Genomic DNA, 27920 nt, shown 5'->3' with positions numbered 1-27920 from the left:
TTCAGTCTTGCCTTCTAGTGCTAAACAGAGAAAACACCAGCCTCATAAAAATTCAAATTTGTATGTTCTGGGAAACTGAATAGCTAATGTTTTCCATCCTAGTAATTATCAGTTACTATAGTATGGAAGAAGAATGAGCTAATATTAGCACTGATTCCAAAAAGAACATTGCCTAACCTATGCTATTCTGGCAGGCAGCCTCCAATTGGGTCATCATAAAAAGCAATACTGCATATTTTTAATATTAAAAGACACAAGTACAGTAACATCAGCATTTTAAAATTTCTTGACAATACAAATTTCTTGACAATACAAATCAGAGCAGTTAAAATTTAAATTCCTTATCCTTTAATATTTTAAGCAAACAAGTCCTAAAACAATTTGAAAAGGTATTTACAGAATATTTGCATCAGATATTATCCATTTCAAGGGTTAAGCTGAAGTGAACCTTGAAGCATACTTTATTAATCTCAGATAAAAATGCACCCACAGCAAATATTACAATCTATTTTCTTCTTCTTTTGCTTGCTCTTGTCCTGCCTTCTGTCTCTCCAAGCAGCTCAGCCACCAGGGTGGTATTCTCTTCTTTCATTCTCTTTTTTCCTCTTGTTTGCACGGTTATACTTTCAGTGTTTTCTGTGGAAAAATAAAATGAGAATATGATACCAATTGTTAGAAGCATACTTCCTAGAGTAAGTGAATTGTTTGGGACATTTCTGTATGTATTTGTTCTCAGATTTATCACTATTTTACACAGAACTTTGAAATATTCCAATAGGACTAAAATCAATTAAAATTCAAGAGAACCTTCAACGTAATTTATTTTTTAAGAAACTCTGAAGCATGGGGTGTTATAATTTCTATAAAACCCCAGTAAATACAATAGGTTCCAAAATGTACAGAACTGAAAAAACTTGGCTGAATAATTAATTTTATATTTTCTCATTCAGGCTATGTGGTAGCATTCACCAACCTGATGGCTTTCAGGCATATTGGGGCTACAGCACCAAGGATTTTGAGAACTGCAATCACAACACAATCCCTTTCCCAAATGAAAGGGAACATCTAAAAGATTCATTAAGAACTGCAGCTGTCTAGTAATACTACTGAGTCCTGGGAAAAGTTTAAGCAGTTTTGATATTTATATGCATGGGTTATGCAGCCAAAGACCTCTTCTTCCACACAGCTACAAGTTGTTTTTTTAATGGAATGCCACTTAAGACAAAAAAGAATTATTTTGGAGTATTAAAAGAACATTGCATTTCTGGGCAGAACAAGTAATCTGGCCTATTACTGTGAGCAAAAACAAAACAAAACAAAACAAAACAACTTTCTGCAGTAGCCAATAGAATTAAGAGTTGAGAAAGATATACTGCATACACGCAAATAAGGAACTATTACCAAAAGACCTCTTTCAGGATCTTTCCAAAGAAAGCAAGCTCCTACAGCTATGGGGAACTTGGAGTTTCTAAGTTGCACGTCCATAGCCAAGACGGGGGGGGGGGGGGGATATCCCTCTGGTAAATGTAGGAGTACGCATTGATCTGGACCGACTTCTTGAGTTCTCAGGGTTGCAATCTGTGTATACTCTTCTGGTTTAGTGATAGAGGTCACAGAATGAATTTTAAAATACAAAACCTGTGTACTGGTTGTTGGAACTATTAGGGTGCGCTCTTCGTGAACTGCTGGGCTCTATTGACATTAAGATTCCAGAATGCATCTTAAAATGCCAAGACCAAAAGTCCCATTCAGCTTCTACTCTTCTATTTAACGGCTATAGATTTCTGTGTTTGTGCAATGACTCTTACTTTTATCAGGCTTTGCAAAATGCATTTACATTTTGCTATAGTATTCAAATAGTATTAAATAGCAGGAATGAGTTTGTTTGGGTTTTTTTTAATGAGAACAGTGTGGACACACCTGCCATGTTTTTCTGTTTAACACTATCAAGCCTTACATCCCTACAAAGTATACTGAGCTAACTCTATATATGATAACAGTTGCCAGGGCATTTTATGCCTTTTCCCGAAAATTGCATATTTCCCTAACCCATTGCTTTCCCTGGAGGTTTTCCAAACAAAAAAGTTTTCAATTGCTGCTTTCACTAATCTTTTGGCAAGTCAGTAGTAGCCTATTACTCCCACCTATTCCTGTGCCTCATGGAGTTCCAAACAACAGAGCAAGCGGCTTCTTCCAAGTTTCCACTGTTTCCTATGGCTGGAGCACTCAAAACTTTCCCCTTTTTAAATTCTGATAGAACACAGAAACGCTTCCAAGTTTTGTTCTGTTGACCAAAACTATTAACTAAAACAAAATGATCTGAAAGGTTTTGAGTGCAGTGCCTGTTCTGAGTTTGAAATAACACATATTTTTTTTTCTTTAGTGTAGAGTCTTAATCATAATCTCTTAAATGCTGTTGTATTATTCCACTAACTACAGAAGAGTTAGTGATCAAGGAGGTTAGAAATGGATCACCATTAGTTCATTCTTGCAAACCCCACCTTCAAAAACTGTTCTGTAAGGTTTCCAACATTTACAAATAGTATTTGGGAGCGGAGAGGCAAGATCAGGACGAAATCTGTGCTTTAATGGATTTCTCTTTAATTCTGAAATTAACATATTCTTTAAGAATAAAGCTTACTGTTTTAAAAGATAAAAGATATCAACATACCTGTTTTAGATGTTGTTGATTTATTTTCTGGAAATACATTTTTCATTGTGTTAGCAGTGGCATTTGTTTCTGAATTGCTCTTAATTTGTTTTCTTTTGCCCCATTTTGATGAACTCTTTTGCACCAGCATACTTGAGTGCTCCACATTTTTATTTTGGTCGTAATTAGATGAATTACTTTGATTGGTATTTTGGGTCATGGTTTTTATTTTAAGAAATTTCTGTCCCTTGCCCATTAAAGAAACTTTTTTATTAGACACGTTATTTAGAATCCTAATTTGGTCATCAGGAACAATATCACTGTCTGCAGACAATATAATTTTTTCTTTGAGGGAAGGAGAAACAGCAGCCTCAAGTTCCTTAACTTTTCTTCTACCTTTCCTTTGATTGTTCTTGCTTGCCGTAGCTGTTTTCTCTAAATCTCTGTTTTGGTTTTCATGAAAAAACTCTTCTTTTGGAACCATGCATTTTCCTCTGACAGAACGTGTCATTATGTTATATGTATCAGAACGTTTTGCTAATTTCCCTTTTCCAACAGAACGTTTGCAATTTCCGCTTTGATTTTCATTAGCAGAAGATAATGGTGACAAAGTGATGCTTACTTTCAGGGAGGGAGAAACTAGTGATGCAATAGTTGATTGGTGCTTTTTTTCAAAGCTATTTTCTAAAGGATCCGCTTTATCTGTTCCTGGCTCAGTCTTTCTATCGTTAATTCTTAGTTCATCATTACTTTCTGTTGAAGTTCCACAAGGTGTTAATTGTTTTCTTTTACTTCTTCTGGATATATTCTGTTGTGCTACACCTTGTAGATCTTTCATTCTGTTTTCTTGAATGTTATTATCAATCAATTTAGAACTTTTACTGGAAGAAACTGAGCTTGCTGAAATTTCATCATCTGCTTTTCTTTGTCTATATTTACGTGAGAAATTCCCATCTGCATTATTTGCTGTTTTCAAACCTTCATTTGGCTGTCCAGCTGAATGTCTCCCTTCGTTTGATGATAGCAAATGGACAGTGTCATTTTCGATAGGAGAAAGGGTTTTCTGAAATACAAGAGTGATTTTTCTTCTTCCACTCATTCTTGGTTGATTTCCCTTTGCAGGGCAAGCATTTTTGCCAACTATATTTTGGCCTTTTATAGCGGTTGTCTGTGTACTGCCATCATCTGCAGATATTTCACCAGACATAGTCCGTTTGTGCCTGCCTCGCCTAGGTGGATTCTCTTTCACTGCCCCTTGGCTCTTCAGTGAAGAGGATTCTGGCGCACCCCTTTTCCCTCTTCCCCTTTTGGACATATTATCGTCTTGGCTGATAAACATATTTGGGTCTTGAACATCAGCTGCCTCATTACTGGATGTTTCATTGACTTGCTTGCTTCTATTTCTCCTGGGTGGATTGTCTTTTACTACCCTTTTTGGTGGAATGTGCTTTTCAAGAATTTGCACATTTTCTACTGGCATCTTTTCAGTTTCCTCAACATTCTCATTTTGAATTTGCGGCAAAGAACATCCTCCCTGGGCAAAAGGGAAACTGTTCATTGTTGAATCCTCTTCTCCAAAAGCAGTATTTTCCAAAGGACTAGGTTTGGGAAGCACTTGAACAATCTTTCTCCCTCTGCCCCTTTTCGGCTGATTTTCTTTTAGAGTGACAATCATATTATGTTCTTTCACATCAGAGGCTAGTTTACTGTCACTTTCTTCAGAGGGGCTGAAAATAGCTTTTTTGCCTCTACCTCTGCCAGACTGATTCTCTCTTGCTAGCTTTTCTCTTCTGCGTCGATTGTGCTCTGTGGGAGCTTGCATGCTTTCCAAGGGAACCTTTGGGATCCCATTAGAAATGTTTTCAGCTTGAATTTCCATCATGGATTTCTCTTGGACAAAACTAGAGTTAAATGCAGGCAGACACTCTGTAGGAGTAACATTTTCAAAAGACACCTGTTTACGGCTGTCTTTGCAGTTCTCTAATGTGCATTTGTCTTTAAAATAAGACCCACAACTTACTTGTGTTTTAACAGGAACAGCTTTTCTTTTGCAGCTTTGTGATGTATTCTCTTTTGGAAAAACAGAACTTTCAAGAAACGCACTGTCTTTTTCTTCATGAGCATTATCCTCATATCCAAGTGCACATTTTTCTTCAGAAACCTTAAAGTCATTTTTAAGTAGAAAATGAACTTTTTTCCCTTTCCCCTTCCTCACTAAATTTTCTTTCATTGTTGTTAGGTTATTTTCTGAAGTTTCCATTTGAGGTATTCTAGATTTGTACTGTACTTTTTGTCTTCCTTGCTTACGTTCATTAAAAGCTGTGAGTAACGTTTCAGGGTTTGATTGTATTGCAGCAATCTTTCCTCTTCTATTTCTTTTAATACTTTCTTCCCCTGACATCGCATGAGCAGTTTTATCTTTGGCAAGCTTTGTCTTCAGGTCACTTGCACTCTTTTTTACATTTCTAGACCGTAGCCATGTTTTGGCAGTTAAGTCACCTTCATTTTCTTGGGTTGGCCCATTTTCTTCCAAACCCATACTTGCTTCAGTTTTTCCATTTCTTCTAGTTGCCACTTTTCTCCTGTTTACAGGCTGTTTTTCCACTGTTGTTTCCTTTGAAGGTTTCTCTAATTCCTGAGTATGGCTTATGTTATCAGATCCTATATTCCCATTTGTTTTAACAGGCAGCTTCTTTGGTCTTCTTCTTTGAGATTGTTTGGTCTTGGTTTCAATGGCTGTAAAATTGCTTTCAGATTTGCATACTGGATTTAGTTCTGTAAGGATGTCAAAACTTTCACTGGTTTGCACACCATTAGCTGATCTTGTTCTATGGGTATTCTTTGTAGGCCTCTGAATCTTTTTTGCATAAACTGCAGAACTACAATCATTTATTTTCCTTCTCCTAGTTCTACCCAAAGCAGGTGGTTCAAGCTTCTCTGAATCTAATGCATCAGGATTTGCAGCTGCTTCCTTCACAAAATCAGTTTTAGCTTCATTTTTGGAACTCATTCCATCTGGCTTATAGCTTTCAGAGAGAGAGATTGTTCTTGTTGTTTCCTCATTGAACTCTGTTTTTAATTCATTAAATGAATTACATGCAACATGACCTACATGGTTTGGAACACTACTACTGTTATTTTTTGTTACTGGAAAATGAGATTCTCTTTCAAATGTAACTTCCAGCTTTGCTTTGCAACTTCCAGACACATTTTCCATGGAGTCTGAAATAAAGCATGTTTAAATATATTTTTAAGATCATAGTCATTAAGAAAAATGGAAGTTTTTAATTATGAAAAGTTTTGAGCTGATGTTCTAGGTGGCTTTGTCACTTAACTATGGAGAAACATTTATAAAAAGTATCTCAGTAATGACAACATTCACACACAAAAAAATCTTTTTATAATGCTAATATTTATATTCCAAAAATTGTACTAATTTTAAGTTTACAGAGCTCTGCTACAACTTTTTAAAAAGCAGTTCTCATTAATTTCCACAGCAGTGAAACAATGTGCATGAAGATTAAAATATGAAAAAGAAAAAAAGCAAGTCTAGACAAAACTCTTCTGTATGAATAAAACAGAACCATATCTTCATTTACTTATATTAGTTATAGTATACTTTCAAAAGAATATACAAACCATAGATATTATTGAAATGATCTTTACACATACCTAGTTCATTTCCAGAAGTGATATAAGATCCATTTTCTTCCATAAGTTTCAGAGATTCTGGTAATTCAGCCTATAAGTATTACATAGTTATTAAAATAACTGACATCAAAATATTTCTCACCTATAAAAATGTTCCAGGTTTCTAATAATCACTATTATATATATTGAATAGCACTTTTTCCATATTATCTGCCTTGAGGGTTCATGCAAAGACTACACTTGTACTGGAATTGCCAGGAAATCCAAGTAGCTGTGCTTATACATGCATGCATAGGCAAAGCATAGTATTTGAAGCAGCTATACTAACCCTTCCCAAGGACATAAATGTTTTACATAATCCTGTTTTATATTAAGAGATTGGGTGTTATGCAAATTCATATTATATATACTAGAAGATAATAACACAAGATAGGCTATATGTCCATTTTCTTTTTACACAGAAACATTTTTAAGTTCTGTGTTTTGCAATACTAAGATCTATAATTAAGAATCCAAAAATATTTTGATGTTTTTAGTTTAAAAATTGAAGCAGCCAATTTCCACAAGATCACAATACTTAGCCTTACTTCCCAAGACCAAAGTAACAATCTATTTGTCATCTGAATTTCTGGGGTCAAATACAATTGATCTCAGTATCTCAAAAGGTTATTGTGCAACAAAAATGGATTATGTGAATTCTTTTAGGTTACTAAAGTGTGGGCTATCTAAATAAAAACGAATACAAATATTTGATACAATAAACTTACCTTATGCTCATTTTCAGTGTCCAACATTTCTTTGACACCTGTATAATCTGTTTCAGGACTTAGGGAGCTGTCTTTAGGTTCAGTCATAAACTTCTGCAATCCCAAGTAGTCATCAGTTGGCAAAGATTTCAGTTCTGATGTTTTCAGTGTCTGACTAATGCCAACCATATTGTTCATGGGTTCAAATCTTTGCTTCGGTGCCATCAACTGAATACTTTCTCTATCTTTTATAGGCTTCACAGTTTCCTTAAATTCTTCAGTAATGTTATTAATATTGATATCTTCCATAGGCTGGATTCTCTGTTTTGTTTTCTTTTTGGTAACACTTCCAATCATGTTTTTTAATACTTCTTCAGTAGATACCATAGATTTGGTATAGATATCATATACAAGAGACTCTATGTTCTGTTTGGGTGTCTTCAAGAGCGTCTTGATTCCTGAAAGTACCTCCACCGGTTCCGATTTTCGCCTGGGTGTCCTCAAGAGCCTCTTGACCCCTGAAAGCGCCTCGACAGATTCTGATTTTTGCTTGGGTGTCTTCAAGAGCCTCTTGATTCCCAAAAGTGCTTCAACTGGCTCTGATTTTTGCTTGGGTGTCCTGAAGAGCCTCTTGACCCCTGAAAGAGCCTCCACAGGTTCTGATTTTTGCTTGGGTGTCCTCAAGAGCCTCTTGACCCCCGAAAGCACCTCCACGGGTTCCGATTTTTGTTTGGGTGTCCTCAAGAGCCTCTTGACCCCTGATAGAGCCTCCACAGGTTCCGATTTTTGCTTGGGCGTCTTCAAGAGCCTCTTGACTCCCGAAAGTGCTTCAACTGGCTCTAATTTTTGCTTAGGTGTCCTCAAGAGCCTCTTGACTCCTGAAAGTGCTTCAACCAGCTCTGAGTTTTGCTTAGGTGAAGTAAAGAGCCTCTTGACTTCCGAAAGTGCTTCAACTGGCTCTGATTTTTGCTTGGGCGTCCTCAAGACCCTCTTGACTCCCAAACGCACTTTGTCTGGCTCTGATTCTTGTTGCAGGTTTTCTTCTTCCATTCCCATTATATTTCTTTCATTTACTGATAAACCCTTTCTTATACTTTTTTGAAGTAAGACATCACTTGCTTCTCCAGTAGTCAACTTTAAATTACCCTGCTCAGCAATGGATATTTGTGAAACTTCTTCCAAAACTGGGGAGGTTAGATCTTGATTATGTCTTTCTTGGCTTGAATTGTTGAAATTCAAAGCAGACCTTTTTTCTAACGCAAGTAGAAAAATGATACAGTAATGAAACTTCACTGACTGTATTAAAGGAGGCACACTTGAATATGAAGGAATGTTATTTAGAAGAAAGTATTTACTTATTTATTAGACTTTTTATATGTTCTAGAGTGTAACAAAAACATAAAAACAAATTTATTTATCTATCAAATTTGCCACCGCCCATCTCCTCCCACCGGAGGGACTCCAAATTACACCAAGAATATTAAGAATGAATTAAAGTCAAATTAAAGTTACAATTATTCCTAACGGAAACACACATATGGTAACTGGGATTGTGCTTTAAGCAGATTGAGTACTTGAAACATGGCAACTTCTAAGGAGCAGAAGGATCAGAATCTACAACAGTCTATAAAATCTTCTGCCAATCAGGACAGTATATCTATTCTGATAATACTATAAATTGTGAAATCAAATTCAGAAACAGTTTTATGCATTTTCCAAACGGAGACCTAAATTAGAAGCCATTAAACCTGTTGCACCTAGAATGAATGTGCTAAAGCAGCAGTTCCCAACCTTTCTGGCACCAGGGACCGGTTTCATGGAAGACAATTTTTCCACAGACCAGGGGGTGGGGTGGGGATTTCAGGATGATTCAAGCACTTCCTCTTTCTCCCGACCTTTTATTCATTTTTCTTCGCACTCTTTGTAGATAGCAGCCAATAGACTTGCTTCCTCTGACAGGAGGCGGAGCTCAGGTGGTAATGCAAGCGATGGGGCGCAGCTGTAAATTCGCTCACCTCCTGTTGTGCAGCCTGGTTATTAACAGGCCACGGACCGGTACTGGGCCTTGGCCCGGGGGTTGGGGACCCCTGTGCTAAAGTATCTGAACTGGCTAATTATTTCATTTTTTTCCCCTAATACATCTTTACAAGGTAGTATGAGGAATGATAAGTTATGTCTTTTTCTTCATTATCACCTTATAAAACTTTATTTGGATTAGACCATATATTTTTATTCAGTATTTACAACTTGAGGTAGCTCAGTGACTTAATAAAACTCATACATCTATCCATCATTCTCTGCCTTTGCTCATCTGGCCTGTGTCCCTCAGCAGATTCTCTTCCTACTCAAAGCAGCACAGTAGCTTAAATTCTGGTGGGGATGGCAAGGAAAGACTGACCTGAAGCTTCTAGAACAATAAGGAACAGGGGTCCACATAGCCTTACTAGTGTCAGAGGAGCGAGGACTTGATCTAGAAGAGTCTTCCTTCCATTCTAGAAACCAAACCCCTTCGATTTGCAGGAGCCTACCTTTGGGATGAATGATAAAGTAATCTACTCTAAATGGCCATATAATGGTCATCAATCATAATGTATACATAATAAAATATACCAGATTCCTCTGATGCATTCATTTCAGGTCCTGATGTCTGAGTTTCGAGTACAAAGCTGTTCTGTTTTCCATTTGGTGGAGTGTGGAACATTTCAGCCAACCCTGCAAATAGTATTTAAATCTATTAATGTTCAGTTAGTAGGTAATTAAATGCAAGAGCAAATATAACTATAAAGAAGATATTTTCTTTGACTGCTCCCTAGATTTGTAATGCAGTCAGATTCCAATATTATTTTCAAACATTAATGTTCATAGCAATCTAAAGGCAAAGAACCTAAGTACATCATTTGTCAGGATGAAAATTCCTATAAACCCAAGTTGTTTCATGAGATTGTGGATACTTTCTGCCGAACACCATCTTAAGAGCAAATTCTACTACAAATTATGATGCAAATAATTAATTTGCCTAGTAAAATAAACTAAAACCTGTGATTGCTTCTACAGTGCTATAACAGTAACTACAAATAGATTTCTATCATTGTGGCCTACACTTATAAATTACAATTTGCAACAAATGGTGTGTGTTGTGTGTGTGTATGTTTGTAACTATAACCCTCACGAGCATTTAATAGAACAAGGAAGAAAAAATAATCTTCCCTTTCCTCTCTTTGAAGTCTAAGATTTGGCATTAAACTACTGCCCTTATCACTGCCAATCACTTATGACTGCAGGAATGGAAGTGACAGGCTAGGGAGCTTTTCCAGCAAAAAAAAAAAAAAAAAAGTCCTGTTTAAAGCACCATCGTGGACCTGTTCAATTATGAGCAGTCTATGCAGTTTTCCATGGATAAAAACTGGAATATGCTGTACTGGAGCAGTGGCTGATGGGAGAGAAGGAAGGTGCTAGGGAGACTGGGGCCAAGTGGGTCTGTGGGATACATTGTGCTGGAAGCTAATGAAAGGACAGAGGGAGTGGCATACGCCAGCCTTGCTCTATTTGCCCCTTTTTGGATTCTGTCTCATCTGAAATACGGTACAATTGCATGGCTGGCCCAAAACCATTTAGCAAAAACTCTGGAGTCTGATGGCTTTGTTCTGGGTTCAAAATGAAACCATTTTTCCTGTTTTATGCACACCTCTAGTGAGGGGGAAAAGGTGACAGTAAAGAAGAGACAGCAATCTCTATGTAGTTTTGAGACAGGCAAGCAATGCCCATACAAGGTCCAAAAGTTTAAAAATAGAAGAGATTTAGATGCAAAAAACAGATATCAAGGAAATTCTCGTGGTACAGAAAACATTATTTTAAAAATTTGGCAGATACTCTCCACCCACATCAGAAAAAGAAATTTTATGCAAGTCCACTGTTCTCTGGCTAGAGTCCTTTGAAGGGACCTGCAAAATCAAACCAGATAGGCTGGGCATTACTTTTTCATTAGAAACTAGGCACTATTTGTTGCAGACTTTTGTGCCAAATGAGGCATCTGATAATACTTGCGAATTAATATTCAAGAGCAAGAGGATGGCAAGGTGAGCTGGGGTGGCAGAGGCAGGGCATCAGGGGTCTCAGAAGTGGCGAGGGCGACTGGAACCAGGCTAGGGCAGCTGTGGGTTTCTGGGGCGTGGCAGTTGTTGCGTGTTGGTGAATGCTGGCATGTCACCCAAAAGGTTGTGGCATGTCACCTTTAACATACACATCATAGGTTCATGTACATCATAGGTTTGCCATCACTGACCTAGTACAATAAAGTCAGAGTGGTCACCATAAAAAAGCCAACAAAGTCGAACTTACTAATACTAGAAATACTTATTAATAAAATGTGCAAATGTTCTAGTTCAATACAGCCAATTCAAGTGTTCTGATTATGAAACGAAGCTTGGCTATTTATATCATTTTGAGTGTTTTCACTGCTCTCAGCAATATTAATTGAGCTGCTGTTTTATGGGAGGCAGGGGGTATTTACACATTTTTCATCCTCAGCAGCAGGAAACTAAGCTATTGGTTTAGAATGGATAGGGTGATGTGGAAGAGAAATGTTGCTAGAAAAGAAGCAGTTAAGCATACAGCCCATCAGAAAGCTTGTTCAGTGCTGACCTGGATAATCACTGTTTTTTTTAAAAAAAACAAAGCAAAAGGTAATGTTTGCAATGGAACTTAATAGCACAGGTAGCTGGATAAATGGGCTGCATGTGTGTAGTGCTGCCCTTACACATAAGCAATGCAAAGGGGAGTATTTGTTTATTATTTATTTATTTTTCAAATTTCTATCACCGCCCATCTCTCCCAAAAAGGGGACTCTGGGTGGTTTACAATAAGGTAAAAATTAAAACATATAAATTGCAATATAAATAGATCAATAAAAAGATAAAATAGATATAAAACATAAAATCCAAGCGGCGCACATCTTATTTTTGAGGGAGAGTATGCGTGCTAACTTTTTGCACCAGCTGAGGTTATATAAACACTCTTAATGCACCGGTGGGTTTTTAAAAAAATTTTGGAGCACATGTGAACTCTCTGCAAATCATTTTCCGTCTCCCAGAAATCTTGATTCCTCCTTCCAAAATGGATCCCAATATAGGTGATTGGGGGAGGGGTTTAAGGCTAAGAATAGTATTGATTTGCATCCTAAAGGTCTATAGTTTCCATTACCACCTTTAATCCTGCAATATATACACAAAAGGCCACCACCACCAATCATGACACCTCTACTGAGAATACCATAGGACCAGATAGTCTCTTGTAATTCTCCAGAAGGTATAAAGACTGAGTTGAGGCTCATGATCATTCAAGCCTCTGTTCTACAACATTAACTGGTGATGGAATTACATAACGGTCAATTATATCAGGAGAATATGCTACTATGCTATACTGTACTTTGCTAATGGCTTACATTTTTAACACTATCATAGCACCATCTGTTGGCAAAGCCAGGAGTTGATATGTTGGTAACATTAAGAAAAAAACAACAACAATCCACTGCATATCTAATTTCTCACACTTCTCTATTAGCCCCTCACAATTTCCTCGTTAGGGACAGCCTTGATCTTATTTCCTTTCAGTAGATAGGCATACATGCAATAAGACTGTTCAAATATTTAAATAAACTTAGTAATTAGTTAAGTTTGCATACATTTTTATATTTAGATAGATGCTTGACACTAATAGTGTCTCTTTTGCTCATGGAATAATCATTTCTAACCTAAGATTAAACGGCTATGCAGTAAAACTCCAAATCTCGAATGCAATGTTTTAAACGCATATGCTATATACTTTTATCAACTTTATTTCACCATTTGTATTTGTTTATATAATTCAGGTTATTGATGCTATATTGCGATTAGTTTTTCCATTGCTTATGCTAGATAAAGTTGTCACTAGCTACCAGCCAAGATAGCTAGATATTAGCAATGTACACAAAATAGAAAATGTGTTTTGTTTAGTCTGGGACAAAACAGTCCTATGTAAAATGTTCTGTTGAAATGTTTCAAGTAGGCCGTGTCCTGTTCGAACAAAACAGAACTTTGACTAGTGAACAAAACTCAGAAAATTTCAAGAGTTCCAACCACAAGGAACAACAGGAGCCTGGAATCAGTGGCTGCTCTCTTGCTTTTCAGCCCAGGGCCACAAGAGTAGATAAGCTAGTAGTCCATCCTGAGAAGGAAAATTGACCAATGGCATGACATGATACTTAAAATATTCTGAAAATATTAAAATCAGTCCCCTCAAAAGCAATGGAAGAACAGGTGTTTTCACCAAACAGAAAAAAAAATATTAAAAAATTATCACTCCAACCTCCCCAATTATTCTCAATAGAAAAGCCAGATAAAATTCTCATTTTGTCAACAAAATCTCCTGCATCACTTATCCAAAACATTACACAACAAAGATAATTGCAAATCTCTTTAAGCTCCTTTTATTAGTTTACCCCCCCCTTTATTGATATAGCGGTAGTATAGTATATAGTGGTACTATATCTATACCATACTAGATTATAGTATAGCGGTAGTATAGTATATAGTGATACTATACCTAGAGCAGAGCAGAGCAAAGCAGTATAACATATAGCAGTACTATTTCTATACTATTTCTATACTATACTATACTATACTATACTATAGCAGTAGTATAGTATATAGGGGTACTATATCTATACCATATTATACTATAGTATAGCGGTACTATATCCATCCATCATCAGTTGCTGGGATCGACAGTAAGCAGATACTGCCCTGATGTCCTATGGAAATCAGGATAATGATTAGCATAAAGTGCTTATAAAACAGCATCTATACATATTATCCTTCACTCATGGCTCAGCACAAAAAGCCCTCCCATTTGCTTTTTCTTTACCAGGTTGTATATTTATCACCCTCTAACTTAGAAGGGGATGGGACCTCTTCCTGACTGTTTCTAACCATCCCATCAGATCTGGTAGATGTTATGGGTCCCGTCAATCAAGGCGTATCACCTGGTGGGACCCAAGAAGTGAACCTTTTCTGTTGTGGTGCCTACTCTTTGGAACATCATTCCCAGAGATTAGATTGGACCTGACCCTGCCAACCTTTCACACTGCCCTGAAAATGTGTTTCTGTTCCAGTTATGGGGACTGCTAGTTTGAGCCCATGAGAGAGCTTAATTGTTGTTTGATTGGTTTTTACCTTGGCTGCTGGTTATGTATTTTATTTTGCTCGTTTGTGCTTCTGACTGTTTTAAGCTACCCAAAGTCACTATGTTGATATGGGTGGTCATATACAGTAAATTGAAATAAATAAATGACATAAGCTGTAGGAAGAAAGTTTTCTGAATCTGAAAAAAAATATCACAATACTAATACCCTCTGGTTAAATATTACATATTGCTGACTGTCTCTACATAGTATCACAGCTATACAAAACAGTTTATCATACAATATCCAAGGTTTTTTCTCTATGACGTATCTTATTAAACAGGAAACGTGACCTCATGCCATTTGGCACACAAATCTGTATTAAGTGAAGCCAAAAGTTTACCTGTAAAACTTTCACTGAAGTCAGAATGCTGTTTCAAAGGGTAATTGACCACCACTTTTGGAACTTGTGCGGTTATATTCACAATTCCAGTATGAGCTTTTCCAATCACAATTGGAGCAGGAGAATTTGCATGGCCTGTTGTAAAGTGACCGCTGATTTTTCTTTTTGGTGTTTTTAATAAATTGGTATTCTAAAAGCAGAATATATTTTAAAAAATCAGTTTAATGAACCATGGCACTGTATATACAAATACTAATTCAAAACTCTAGTGATAACAGGATATTTCACATTTCAGTTCTGGGGAATATGGTATGTGATTTTTTGAGAGAAGTTTTAACTGGCCAATCTGCATAAGCTGAAACTGTACCAGGTTTTCTGGTTTGCTTCAAAAAGGTCTGGGGCCCTAAGAATGATCAAAACAATCCCCTTTCAATATATATTTGAGGGAGAAAAGCAATAATGTGCAATCTCAACATTCTGGGGGGAAGAAAGTTCCTGGGAACATTGGAAACTTTTTTCCTTCCAGATGACATGTATCCAAGTTTGTTTTTTTAAAAGAACTCTGCCAGAAAAGAAGCAGCTTGTTGCATTCAAAATATGGTCACTTATAGTTTCAGAAGTTTTACTTCTGAAAAATTATTGGACCATCTCAGGAACAGCCAGGTCAGTGCAATCCATAAGGGGAAAAAAAGAGAAATGTTTCAAAGTTGTTTAGAAGAGTTTTAAACACAAGTAGACAACTGTGAAAAAGCAGTCTCCGCCTGCTTCTCTCCAAGAAGATAAGCCACCTGTTAGCATCTCCCACAGGAGCATATATCCTATGACACACACAATCCTGGAAGTGGGGTATTGCTGAAGTGTATTAAATAGGGACAGTAAGACCTAGCAGTGAAGTATAGCTATTTAGAGAAGAGTCTTTCTGTAAGCATTAAAATGGCAAGTTGGAAAAGGTTGGAGAGAAAATGGAAAAAGAACAAAAGTTACAAAGCTCATAGAAAATAAGCACCTCAAGGTTCAGTAGACATTTCTAAAAGTGGTGGGCTGTAGAAGGGAGATTGCTGGGTTTATGTAGGTGAGGCACGAATAGAGAAGATACGGTCAGTACTCCAGCAGACTGAAAGCCTCAGAAGTTCAAGGCAAGGCTGATCTGGGAAAGAAGACTGGGAAGAAGAGCAGTCTTGCATTTCACCCAACATTTTGTTATACAAAGTCCATTAATAATACATTAAGTGCGCATTAATAGCCAGGATCAGAAAGAAGAGCTGGGAAGTAGCTGCGTGGAATCCACAAGAGGCAGGACAAGAAAAAGAAAGCTGGTAAAATAAATTTCCACATACAAAGGAGAGTTGCCACATAGACTCTTGGGGCAAATGTGAAGGATGAGAGAAAGGGAGGTGGCAGTGGGTGTAGCATCAACAGAACAAGGGTGACTGCTATTCTACTTTGAGCCTCCAACCTTAGACAAGGTGCCTGAAGGAAAAAACTGGAAGAAGCAAGACAAATCATCCTGGGGGGAAAGGGAGAGATAAAGGAGAAATAGAGTGATAAAAATCTAAAAGCTAAGTGGAAAAACAATAAAACAATCAATAAAATGTTAACCAAAAAGGAATTAAATTAAAATAAGATAAAGGGCAACTCTTTAGAAATGTAAAGGGTAAGGCTTAAAATGGATACAAATAGAAAACCACTGTCTTTAGTATGGGAAACGACTCTGTATATATTTGAACAATAAAGACATTTTGGAATATAAGGTTGATCTTTGCCTGGTTACCATTATCGCTTATAAAAACCCACAAGAACAACACATAAACATTAAGATTTGAATTATAAACATTAAACTATATAATGATTTTTAAACTTTTATGAATAATTTTCTTCCACTAAGACTCAAATCAATCATAAATATTTCTCTCACAAATTTACCATGAATAAACTTTAAAAACACTTCATTTAAATTTTGAAACAAGTATGTCTAAATTGGTATTTTCAGTTGGCATCCATTCATTATTACTAATTTGTTTAGGATTTTTTTCTGCTGAAAAATTAAGCCACATCTGTAGCTAGGACAGTTCTCTTTCTCTGCAATCACAATAAAATAATACGATTCTTAGTGCAGCCCCTTTGATGGAAGGGGAACAATGCAACTGTCACTAGCTGTAGATAAGGTAGGCTAAATGTCCTCACTCATATGGGCTGTAGGTCAGTTGATAACAATTGCTTGGAGACTTTTCACTAAGGTGATAGACTATGTGGTCTTATTCAATATGTGCACTTTTAATTACAGTGTCAGTGTCACACCCTAGCATCCTGAACCAAAGTACTGATAGTCTCATTGAGCACAGCTATATTGGGCCCTGCTACAGAACAATATCAGGAAATTTTGCCATGTGTGGAAAGCATTTTTGACATTTACCTACATTTCCTTTTAAATTTTTGCCTGCTCAGCAGAAACAGCACATAGTGAGCCTTCATCTCAGTGGTTCTTCAGCCACTGCCTCATTTTTCTTATAATAACTGAAAAATCTCTGCGTTGTTTGAAAAGCAGTATAGTACCTAGAAGGCTACATCAATCATGCTTATTATTTCTATTATTTCATCACTGAGAAATACTAAAAACATGTATGTTCTTATATTAGGGCTGTAATCTTATCACATTTAGAAGTATCAAATTCATTTCATCAATACATTAATATAAAATTTGTAAATACCAATCTATTTTAAACATTTTAATCACTTAATACACCTTATTTCAATAACTAACCCTACTTTGGAAGTTTGTCTGCTGCTGATATATATTCTGGTTAATCAATTTCATTTTTTTTTTTGGCCTCACCCTTACTACTGTGAAAACCACCAGTCTTTTCCCTTTCAACAAGAAAACAGTGAAATTTTAGATTTCTGAAAATACTTCAGCTATTTCTGTTAGCAGAATTTTCAGACTATTCAGTCCACTTCACTTAAACTGACTGTGTTCTGAGTGGCAAGCATGGCTCTTTGAAATTGCTAATTTTTTGCCTATGGGTAATAGCCGTACTCCACATCTCACAGCTTTAGATATGCTTTCTTTCCATTGTTCATCACACATATAATTGATCTATTATTTTCCCCAACTCATTTTAATTTTGGAAATAGCTAAGTTGTCCATTCATACCTTTATACTTCATCAGGTCATTTTCGTTCTCCAGAAGAATGTACCAATAGAACATACTGCCATCATTAAAAGATCTTAAACTGTCTTACATGAGGTTGAATTATTCAAGCCACCCCATAAATGTCTATTAACATTGTTGATCATTTTCCATTAATAAAAGGTAGGCGCTTGTATCTGGAAAAACTAGAGACTGAACTTTTATATTTTTATACAAGCAGAGCACCAAAAGGATCTCCACAGTACTAGAGTCCACATTCTTGAAACCCAGAGGTTGGAAAAAAGCCACTAATTGTATGGACATCTGTTTTAGCTATACCTTTGATGATTTTAAAGGCACCTTCCTCACTGATCTTCTTTTAAAGGTCTGTTTTGAAGCAGACTTCAGTTGTAGTTTTGGAACACCTTGTTTCACTACTTCTGCCCAAGTCTTTGCAACTAGAATGACAATTGAAGATTCACCTTAATCATTTTTAACATATAAAATACCTGCTATACAACCATGTTACACTATAGTTGCAATATATAAGGTTTAATTCTGTGTTTGTAAATTATCTAGCAATAGAACAGTCTACAAAAAAAATATATAGCACACCTATCAGGTTGGCTTCAGAAGCACCACTTCGTCTTTTAGAGCGAATAGCATCCACAGCTCTACTTTTCCCAAGTATAGAATTTCTCCTTGGAGTACATGATTTTCTCCTTAACAATATAGTGGCTTTAGATTCTGGATTGTCACATTCTGTTTTTTTAACTTCAGTGAATAACCTATTCACATGCATCTCTTGTGCAGCAGCTTCTTCGTCCTCTGAAGATAGGCTTGCAACATGAGGAACAGAAAAGCATTCTTGTCTTTGGGGCACACTATGCGAGGCAGTCTGCTTTGGCACAATACTTTCACGTTGCTTCCTCTCAAAGGAACCCTGCCGAAAACAAGTAGAGAACAAAAAATTAAACATTCGTTTTTTAAGGAACAAAAATCATGCCTTCTTTCCTTCACAACTTCTCAGAAAGATGAACTGAACAATTATGCATTCACAAGAAAACCATATGACACTATAATGCACTTTATAAGGGGCTGCCTTTGAAGACTATGAGAACATTACAATTAGTCCAGAGTGGGGCAGCATGTGTCTTTATTAGTTTCTAATGTTGGAAGCCTATTACACTTACATTGCAGACTCTACACTGGTTACTAGTTCGGCTCCAAGTACAATTTAAAGTAAAATAGGGGAAACAGGGGAAAAGCCACTCAGAGAGGTGTAATCTATAACCAGCCCCTTGCAGAAATTCTAGGGATATAGACTTTAAAAAAAAAAAAAAAAAGAGGGGGGGGGTTTAGATCTCCTAAGAAATATATAGTTTACATCCCTCCTCCCCCAAAAAAACATTTCTAAATCCTGCATGATCTAAAATTTCTGATCAATTGTTTGAACATATTTATAAAGAACAATTATTTAAAATACGTTTTCAGTTTGAGGAAGAAAAGTGAAGTTTAGATAAACATCTGCATATAAACTGACGGAACAAGAGCAACTCTTTGGTTACATTGTAGATGTTCAGTTAATCAATCAATCAATCAATCAATCAATCAAGTACCTTTATTACAGACCGCCTCAATTCTGAAGCTTTTTTCAGAACTGCTTGAGGTGAGTTTCCAAATGGCATGCTTAGTCTTCCTGGAATGGCCCCTTTTTTAAGTGGCGAGTTTGGAGGTAAACGCTTATCAAAGAGTTCAGGACTCAGTTGGCCACCAAAGGACACTCTCTTTCTCTTTCCCAGTGGTTGGACTAGTAAATCTAGTTCTGTACCTTTACGTTTTTGCGGTGATTTCTTGGGCTCTGTAAGTGAAGAGTAAGTAATAACAAAGTGAACACATCATCTTACATTAATAAAATTAAAAAGTTGGCACTCAAAATGCAATTGTTTAATTTGAAAAAAATTCTAAACTTTTTAAATTTTTAATTATCAGTATTTTCCATCATAACCAAGGCACTAATACTTCAAATAGTTATTGAAACTTTAATTTCTCTGTTTGTGGTAACCACACAAGTAAGCCAATTACTGACAGAAAAGACAAGCTGGTTAACAAAACCAATAAACAAAATTATTTTTATTTTAACCAAAAGTTACTAGAGACTGCAAATAACAATTATAGCATTTTTGGTATAGAAGGTAATTATATTTACCTGACTTTTTGATTACTTTAAGAGGACATGAGAAATTCATTTCAAAAACAGCATCATCCTTGGCTGATGTTTGGACATTACTTTCAAAAGAACTGGAAAAAGCCGGTATGTTATTTTTCATATTAATATTCTGCTCATGGCCTTCTGTTGTTATCTTTATTTTATTCTCATTTGTAGGACAGCCTGTTCCCAGGTTTTTTTCAGGTATCTGATTTGCCATTATTCCATTGGTTTGGGAAGGATCTGCAGGGAGTATTAGTGATTCTTCTCTATCTATTGCCTCTATACAGGAATATTCAGTTGAAATATTTTTATTTAGTTCAATACTGTTATTGCAGTTTTTACTAGTATTAAAATGAAGTAAACTGAAAACAATACTAGAATTCCCATCTTCTGAATCTTTCAGATTTTGCGTTGTTTCTGTGGCCAGTTCTCTGTTTTCATTTGTTTTAGAATATATATTTTCAATCAAAATATCAGATTCAGGTTGCTCTGTACTAACTTGTACAGAACACCCTTCCGTTACTCCAGAGCTCTTCATTTTGTTCAGTGAATCTATTTCAACCCATGACCTTCTGGACTTTGAAGATCTTCGGGAGTTTCTAGAACATGGACTGGAGCAACTCTGAGTACTCTTTCTGCTAGACTTTGGTTTGGGCAAAATACTTTCTACAGGCGTGAAAGCATCTGTTAAGTTTATCTTGTTAAGGCACCTAGCCTTTTCTGTATAGTCCAATGACACTATACAACATGATTCAGGGAAATGCTGTGCACTCTGATTTGCTTTAAAATGTGCATACTTATTAGCACTTTTGATTATTTGGCTTTTTCCCACTTCATTATCTTCCATGTACTTGAAATCCGACTGATTGGTACCTTCAGGTGCTTGTTTCTCTTTTATACCACAACTCTGAATACTTGATGATTTTTCAGAGTCCTTCTCTTCAAAGAGGATTGGTACTGGATTTGCTACTATACCACCATTTTCTTGAAGTGTGCTATCTTCAGAAAGTTCAGCTTTAGCCAACTTTGCACGACTCGTTGCAGACGTCCTGGATGTTGAGTGAAATACACCTTCCAGCAAGGTTTCATTACCAGTATCTTCCTTTACATTGTCTACACCACCTTCATCTTTCACTAATTCATAAAGTTTGCTAAAAGGAGACATTTCATTTGTTTTTTCAGTGTCTTGCATTTTATACTTAAATTCAGGTGTACTGTAATTTTCTTGAGTTTTTTTTTCATTACTGCTAAGAGGGTGGCTTTCAAGTTTCTTGCCTATAGAAATACAAAGCAAGCATATTTTAAAACCTTTTTTAAAATGTTTTCTTGAATAAAGTTAAAAGTATTTTTGAAGTATTACACAGATAAAGTACTGACCAGAAACTAAAGTTATTTTTGAGGAATTATTAAGCAGAGCTCCACAAATCCTTAGAAAAAGGTGCTTCACAACACAGAGGGGTGTGTACAAAGCATCTCTTTTCAAATCAGAACGCAGTCAATTTTTTCCAGCCTCATGCAACAGCTTTGTAAACTGCTTCCAACAATCTCAACATGATTGTGATTGCCCAGCCACTTCTCTTTGAATTTTTTTTTAGTGGTAACAGCCAGAAACAGCTGCACGAACCTAGAAAAATATATGACTACCGATGTCAAGAGAGGTGATTTGTACAGACCTGCATACATTACAAGGCACAACCTTCAAAGCATTGCACAATCTAAGAAATCTAAGAAATCAAAACTTACACAAATAAATCAAATTTCATTTGTAGATGCCTAGCAATGTAATATAAACATATGCAATCAGATTACAATTTGAAATTTGCAAAATATATTCGAAGTAATAATGATACAATAAGTTTTTCAACAGACCTTACTACTCTTCCATTCATTAAGCATCGTTCTGATTAGAGAAGTTTAAGGAATAGCAGATGTGTTCATAAACTATTTTAAGAAATTTTAGGAAAATGTGTGTCACTCTCTAAAACATAACCAGCTGTGAAATATTATTTCTAATATAATTTTAAGACTGCCTTGTTCTTCAACTCTTAACTATCATGGCTTAGAGTGTACTCAGAGACTGCATCACTTACAGGCTCAGAAAAAACTTCAATTCACTGATTAAACCATTAATATATTATAACAGCAAATTCCTAATGTTTGCTCTGATTTGTTTTACTACTCACTGCTAAATACATCTTTATTAGTAAAAACAGTCCTTAATATAATGATCCATTTATATAAAAAGGAAAACAAACTAATTACCAACCAGTAAGTGGAGAAATTTTATAATCTGAGTTTTGAGGATGCAGCAATTCCACCTGTTGCACATGCTGAACATGAAGAATCTGTAAATTTACACACAATACAATAGAACAAGGAATTTAATACTTCTTTTAAGCTTGCCATTTTTTTCTTGTAAAACAAGTTTCCATTGGTCACTTCTTAGAATAAACCAGTGAAAGATAATGCAGTATTTCATTCACCTCTTATCTGCATCAAGACTACTATGTACCCCACCATTTTCAGGACTAATTCAATCAAAATTTTAGAATTCAGTATAGACATCCATTGCGTTAATCATTACTATGCTTTCCAAAAACTCATGAGCATCCATGCACCCCCAGAGACACCATTCAAAAGCAGCAACTTACTATGTATAATAGTATAATGGTGTGTGTGTGTATATATAATATTATGCATATTATATATGCATAATAGTATAATGGTAAATATATATAAATTATAGTAATTATTTTTGTGAGCCAATTTAAAACGGAATTTGAATGTGCACCTTGGTGTATAGTGGAATGACAATAAAAGTTTGTTCTGTTCTGTTCTACTCTATTCTATAAGAACTAATATTAACAGTGGTTCTGTGAATAAAGGTGCTTAGGTTGCAATAATACCGCTGAGGAAAATTCTAATTAATACTAGATACTGTACATCTGAAAACTGATGTCATTCTGTCTAAATCTCAATGTCACAATGTTATTGCCTCCCCTTTCATCATTCCACTTATATAAAATTACAGTAAAATCTCAGTTTAACAGACTTCAACATAACACCATTCATGGTTTATCCATTAAAGCAAGGTTCTAGTGCAAATTATTCCATTTACATCACTTATCTAATTATGTAACTGACATAATTTGATTAAAACAATGTAAATCTGGACTTATCAGACTCTCCCTCCTCTTAAATGACCCATTAAAACAAGGTTTAATAGGTTTCATTTTTATATCCATTCCTAAGTTCATCCTAAAATCTTACAGGTTTTATCTTTTACTTTCAATTGGCTAACCTAACCCTAACCCAGCTCATGAGAGCATAGAGAAACTATTAATCTTTCTAAATCAAGTGTCAAGTTACAGCACAAACTCCCTTTCTTTTTTCCTTGTAGAATACAATGGGAGTAACAGGCCAGAGAAAATTTCTGAACTTTCTGAAGCCCAACACCAACATCAAACAACTTTCTTTTCCCCCCAAATTGTAGGCAAAAGTCAAACAGCATGTGGACTAGAATGTCGCAATGCAGCCACTGATAATGGCCAATTACTAAATGAAGCCAAAGAGCAACAGACCCTTTAGTAAATTTCTATATATTTCATTACTGTCCCCTCCCACAAATTAAGGCAAAGTTAATGATTTTGATTTTACCTGTAATGTTTCCTTCTCTTGAGATCTAGAAAGTCTCTTCTGAGGAAATGAGTGAGGTGGATATTCAAACCTGTTGAAGTACAAAGATGGCTTAAATTAAAATTAATCCAATTTTAAGTTACTAAGACTTCAAGAAGTTATTAAATCCTCTTTATTCCAAATTGTTACCATTTTCAACTCCAACTCTACTAAAGTACATTATTAGACTGATTTTTACTTCTTTCCATATCTTAAGTATAACATGAAAAATTATTTCAAAGGCTAAAGCATCTGACTAGAATTTTGAATGGTAAAATTCAGTCAAAACATCTTCAGAGTAAATATGAAGTCCTTTTAAAATTTGGAATGGAGGGAGCTGAAAATGTCTACTACCCACTACCATACAAATGCCTACTATCCATTTTACCATACAAATTCTAATATAAAACTGTTTGTTACTTCTCTCCCTTGCTCACATTTGACCTCATGACTTCAACTATGCCCTAACATTTATTCCTTCCTTCTCTAGTTGTTATCTAGTTCAGATAATCAATTTTAAACTCTCCCTGATCTTCAGGTTTGTAGAAAACACTGGCTGACACAGCCTATTTTTGGCACACGCATATTTACCTATATGATTGTTACATACCTGAAAGAACGATCAATAATTGTTAGTACATCCCCATGATTTAAGTGTGTGGGATCCTGAAAGTGATTCCCATTTAGCTGTGTTGGAATCGTAGAACTCAAGTTAAACAGCACTGCCTAAAAACACACAGGTATAAAATATGTATATCCAGTTCAATCAATAAAAAACAAATAAGTACTAGAAATAATAGGATTATATAAGTACCAAAAATAATAATAATACATACCTCTTTATTTTCATTGACTTCAATTTTACAATGTTCTTTAGAAACCCGAGGCATCTGGATTCGAATATCACATTCTTTTTTCCTTTAAGATATAATCAAATAATTTATAAATTTATGATTGCAGATTATGTAACATACACTCTCTCTTAAAACATGTTGTGATCTCTAGTCCTCTCTTTGACTCATTTCCACCTAGTGTTACAAGGCAGCAGAAGCTTTTCCTGAAGATGCATTGAGGCAACTTGAGTTTTAGGGAGCTTCTAAAAGACATGTTTAGTTTTAGATTAGACCCAGTTTTAAAAAAAAATTTAAACAGGCATTCATACAAAACAATAGTAGATTGCATATGTTGCGTATTTGTAGAATTATTTAATTTTTGGGATATCCTAAGTGTCTTGTAATGTCACTTTTTTTTTAATGAAAAACCAACAAAGATGAGCATCCACAAAAAATGTTATTTCAAAGCCTGAAAGGTAGGCTTGTCTAGGACTTCCTATATACCCTTAATAAGGAAATACCAACATTTATAGTTTTATGATGCAGAGAGGTATAATACAACAAAGCATAGCCCATTGCAGTTTAGTTTGAAGAACATTTTATTTTCAGACCAGCCTTCATAGAAAATGAATCAAATTGTTGGGAAATGTATGGAAACAGTTTATTAGGTTTGAAATGCAGCCATTCTCTGTTAGAAAAAAAATCCAGTCGCATATTTTCAGACAGAATTGATGGTTTCAGTATCTATTGCTTATTATTATAAAGTAAAGGCACATAAATTATACTATAAATTGCAACTTGCATTGCCTATAAATATGCTTCATATGTTTCTCTCAGTGGCTCCTGCACTGTTTGATGAGCCTTTCTTCCTCTGCTAATACATCTGAAAAGACAAATCAGATCAGGGAAATCTAACTCTGAACAGACATAAACTGCACTGGTCTTTGAATGGCTCATCTTGGACAGCACTGTAGTAAAAAAACCTACAAGCCCATTGAGAAGTAAATGAAGGTTAAGGAAATTATTTTAAGTTAAGAATCTGAATTAACCTTCCATTTAGAGACCTGCCTATACATTTAATAATTCTTCATTTTCCCCCAAACCTGTGCTTCAAAATTAATTTAAAAGTTCAGTAAATCACATTTAATTATACCTCATTCAGTCTGAAATAAATATCTTGGGAAATTCTAGAAAAATAATAAAGTAATAAATCTTAATTTGAAAACCATATGAAAATTTTTAGACTATCTCTTGCCAAACTAACTTGATTTTCATTGGGTAACTACCTTACCCAATGCCAGAATGTATATCTTGATTTCAGCAAAACATGTACAAAGTATCCCATGACATTCTGATTATCAAGCCAGTTAAGTGTGAGTTTGATGGCATGAAAGGTAAGTGAATATATAATTTACTCAAAAATTATACTTAGAGTGTGTTCATCAATAGAAATTTGCAGAGCCAAATGGAAAATTCTTCACTTAGGAAAGAAAACAAATTCATAGGTTTAGAATTGAGAATACCTGGGTGGACAATAATCACTATGAAAAGTATCTTGTAATAGTAGTTAATTTACGAACTGAATATAAGTCAGCAATATCACATTACTGCACAAAAAGCAAATGCAGCTTTAGACTATATCGTGAGAAATAAAGTTTTCAAATAATAATAAGCAATTGTTCTACTTTATTCTGAATAAAGCAGGCCCACCTTAAGTATTGTGTCCAGTTCTGGGAACCCTACTCAGACTTACAGTAACTGGCACATTCAGAAATGAGAAACAAGGATGATTAGAGGACTAAAAACTAAGACCTATGGAAAAAGCTATGAAAGTAATGGGACCATTCAGTCTTGGAAAAAGAAAATGCAAGGAAGGTATGATAGTTCATCATATTCCTGAAATGACACCATCATTCCAGAGTGAAAGACCAGAATAATGGATTTAAATTACAAGAATTAGATCCTATATGAATGACTGAAAACCCTTACTTAATAAGTTGAGAACTCTACATGCTGTGCTAATTTAAAGAAGAATTTCAAACATGGAAGAAAAATACATAGTAAATTAATTTCCTCTGCCAAATCTCAAGAAAATCCAATTTTCAGAATAAACTGAAATCTTGTTTTAATGGAGTAATTGAGGAGGAATATTTATCTTATTTTTTTATTGATCAAATTTAGCCACCGCCCATCTCCCCCAAAAGAGGGACTCTGGGCGGTTTACAGTAAAATCAAGCGCAAACTATCCATTACGAATGGAAATTCAGAAAAGAATATATTGTATAAATGATATACACTGAAGCAAAATTTAATCTATTATGTGCAACATACTCTGCACTGATGTCCTACTAGAGAAACTATATAGAAGTCACAATGAAGTAGTCTGAGGCACTTATGACACCATCTGAAATTCTGCTATAAAAAGGATATTACTTTGCAACATGACAAACTATATAAAGAAAATCCCATACAAATAAGCTCCTTACCAATTTAAAGTCTTACCTTCCAAACAAACAAGAGTTTGCAGTGAGTGGAAAATGAGTTCCATCAGTCCCATTTCTCTTGATAACAACAATTTTCCCAAAAAGTGGCATTCTCTCATTTGTGTATCTTACCTCTAAGGAAAATATATATATAAAAATTACTGAAGTCATAGTTACTATATATAAGAAAAAAAATTGAACTTATTCTATCAATCTTAATCAATTTCAGGAATTTGGAAGGCAATATCTCATACTGATGTATAATTTAGCAAGCCATCATCAACAGTAATTGGTATTTTTTCTCACAAAAAAATCTACTTTGGTTGTTTGCTTTGGTTGGTTCTTTTGGAGTTGCTTTAATGGTAACTTATTTATAGTTGTTAACTAGTTAGATGAGGTATAAACACATTCAAAACAACCCAGAAAACTAAAAATGAGAAAAAAATTAAAGGGGGAAATGGTGTGAGACTAGGCTGAAGCTGCCATAACTAAAGATGAAGCAGGCACATAAGCAGAGAAAACAAAAAGTCAGGAATCTTGTCTGGCCCAGAGCACATGGAAACTTCCCCTCTATCCCATCAACAGCTACCAGACTTGTAAAGTAACAAGGCAAGAGTTGCTGCCTGTCTTGTGTATCAACAAAGCAAGGACTTTTGGGAATAAAAGGGGTCCCAAAGCCTGCCCACCCCTTGAGTTGTCTTTGGATTCAGACTTGGCAGCTTCCATCCCTCCAGCTAGTGCCTTGAAGACTAACTGAGAAGGACGAAGCCTAATTGAGAAGGATGTGGGTAAGTGTGGATGAGTGTGTGTGTACTTATTAAAAGAAAGCAAATGCATGCTGTAACCAGTAAAGTTCTGCTGTTACTTTAAATTCACTGGATCTCCATGTATTCCAAAGAACCTGTTGTGCCTCAGTGTTCAGTTGAAAGTAATTTGTGTGTGTCCCTAATTTTTTGCCAGCTGTTAACCAGGGCTGTGGGTCT

At 35.5% G+C, this 27920-nt stretch overlaps 1 protein-coding gene across 1 annotated transcript; it reads right to left on the bottom strand.

Moving 5' to 3' along the window:
• Positions 1-20: 20 nt before the first annotated feature.
• On the bottom strand, positions 21-27067 carry MKI67 (marker of proliferation Ki-67). Its single transcript, XM_063307345.1, has 16 exons — positions 26957-27067; positions 24458-24539; positions 24232-24347; positions 23604-23673; positions 22213-22291; positions 19944-21221; positions 19354-19595; positions 18350-18677; positions 18074-18192; positions 14607-14796; positions 9658-9759; positions 8198-8300; positions 7069-8161; positions 6323-6392; positions 2672-5872; positions 21-636 (listed from the first exon to the last, which is right to left on the bottom strand). The coding sequence occupies exons 1-16, from the start codon at positions 27046-27048 to the stop codon at positions 506-508; spliced, it is 7296 nt and encodes a 2431-aa protein (XP_063163415.1). The 5' UTR covers positions 27049-27067; the 3' UTR covers positions 21-505.
• Between the last annotated feature and the right edge of the window lie 853 nt (positions 27068-27920).

This window comes from Candoia aspera, chromosome 6 (genome assembly GCF_035149785.1).
Source record: "Candoia aspera isolate rCanAsp1 chromosome 6, rCanAsp1.hap2, whole genome shotgun sequence".
Taxonomy (NCBI): Eukaryota; Metazoa; Chordata; class Lepidosauria; order Squamata; family Boidae; genus Candoia; species Candoia aspera.
Note: the sequence above shows the minus strand (reverse complement) of the source record. Positions and strands in the feature narration are given on the sequence as shown.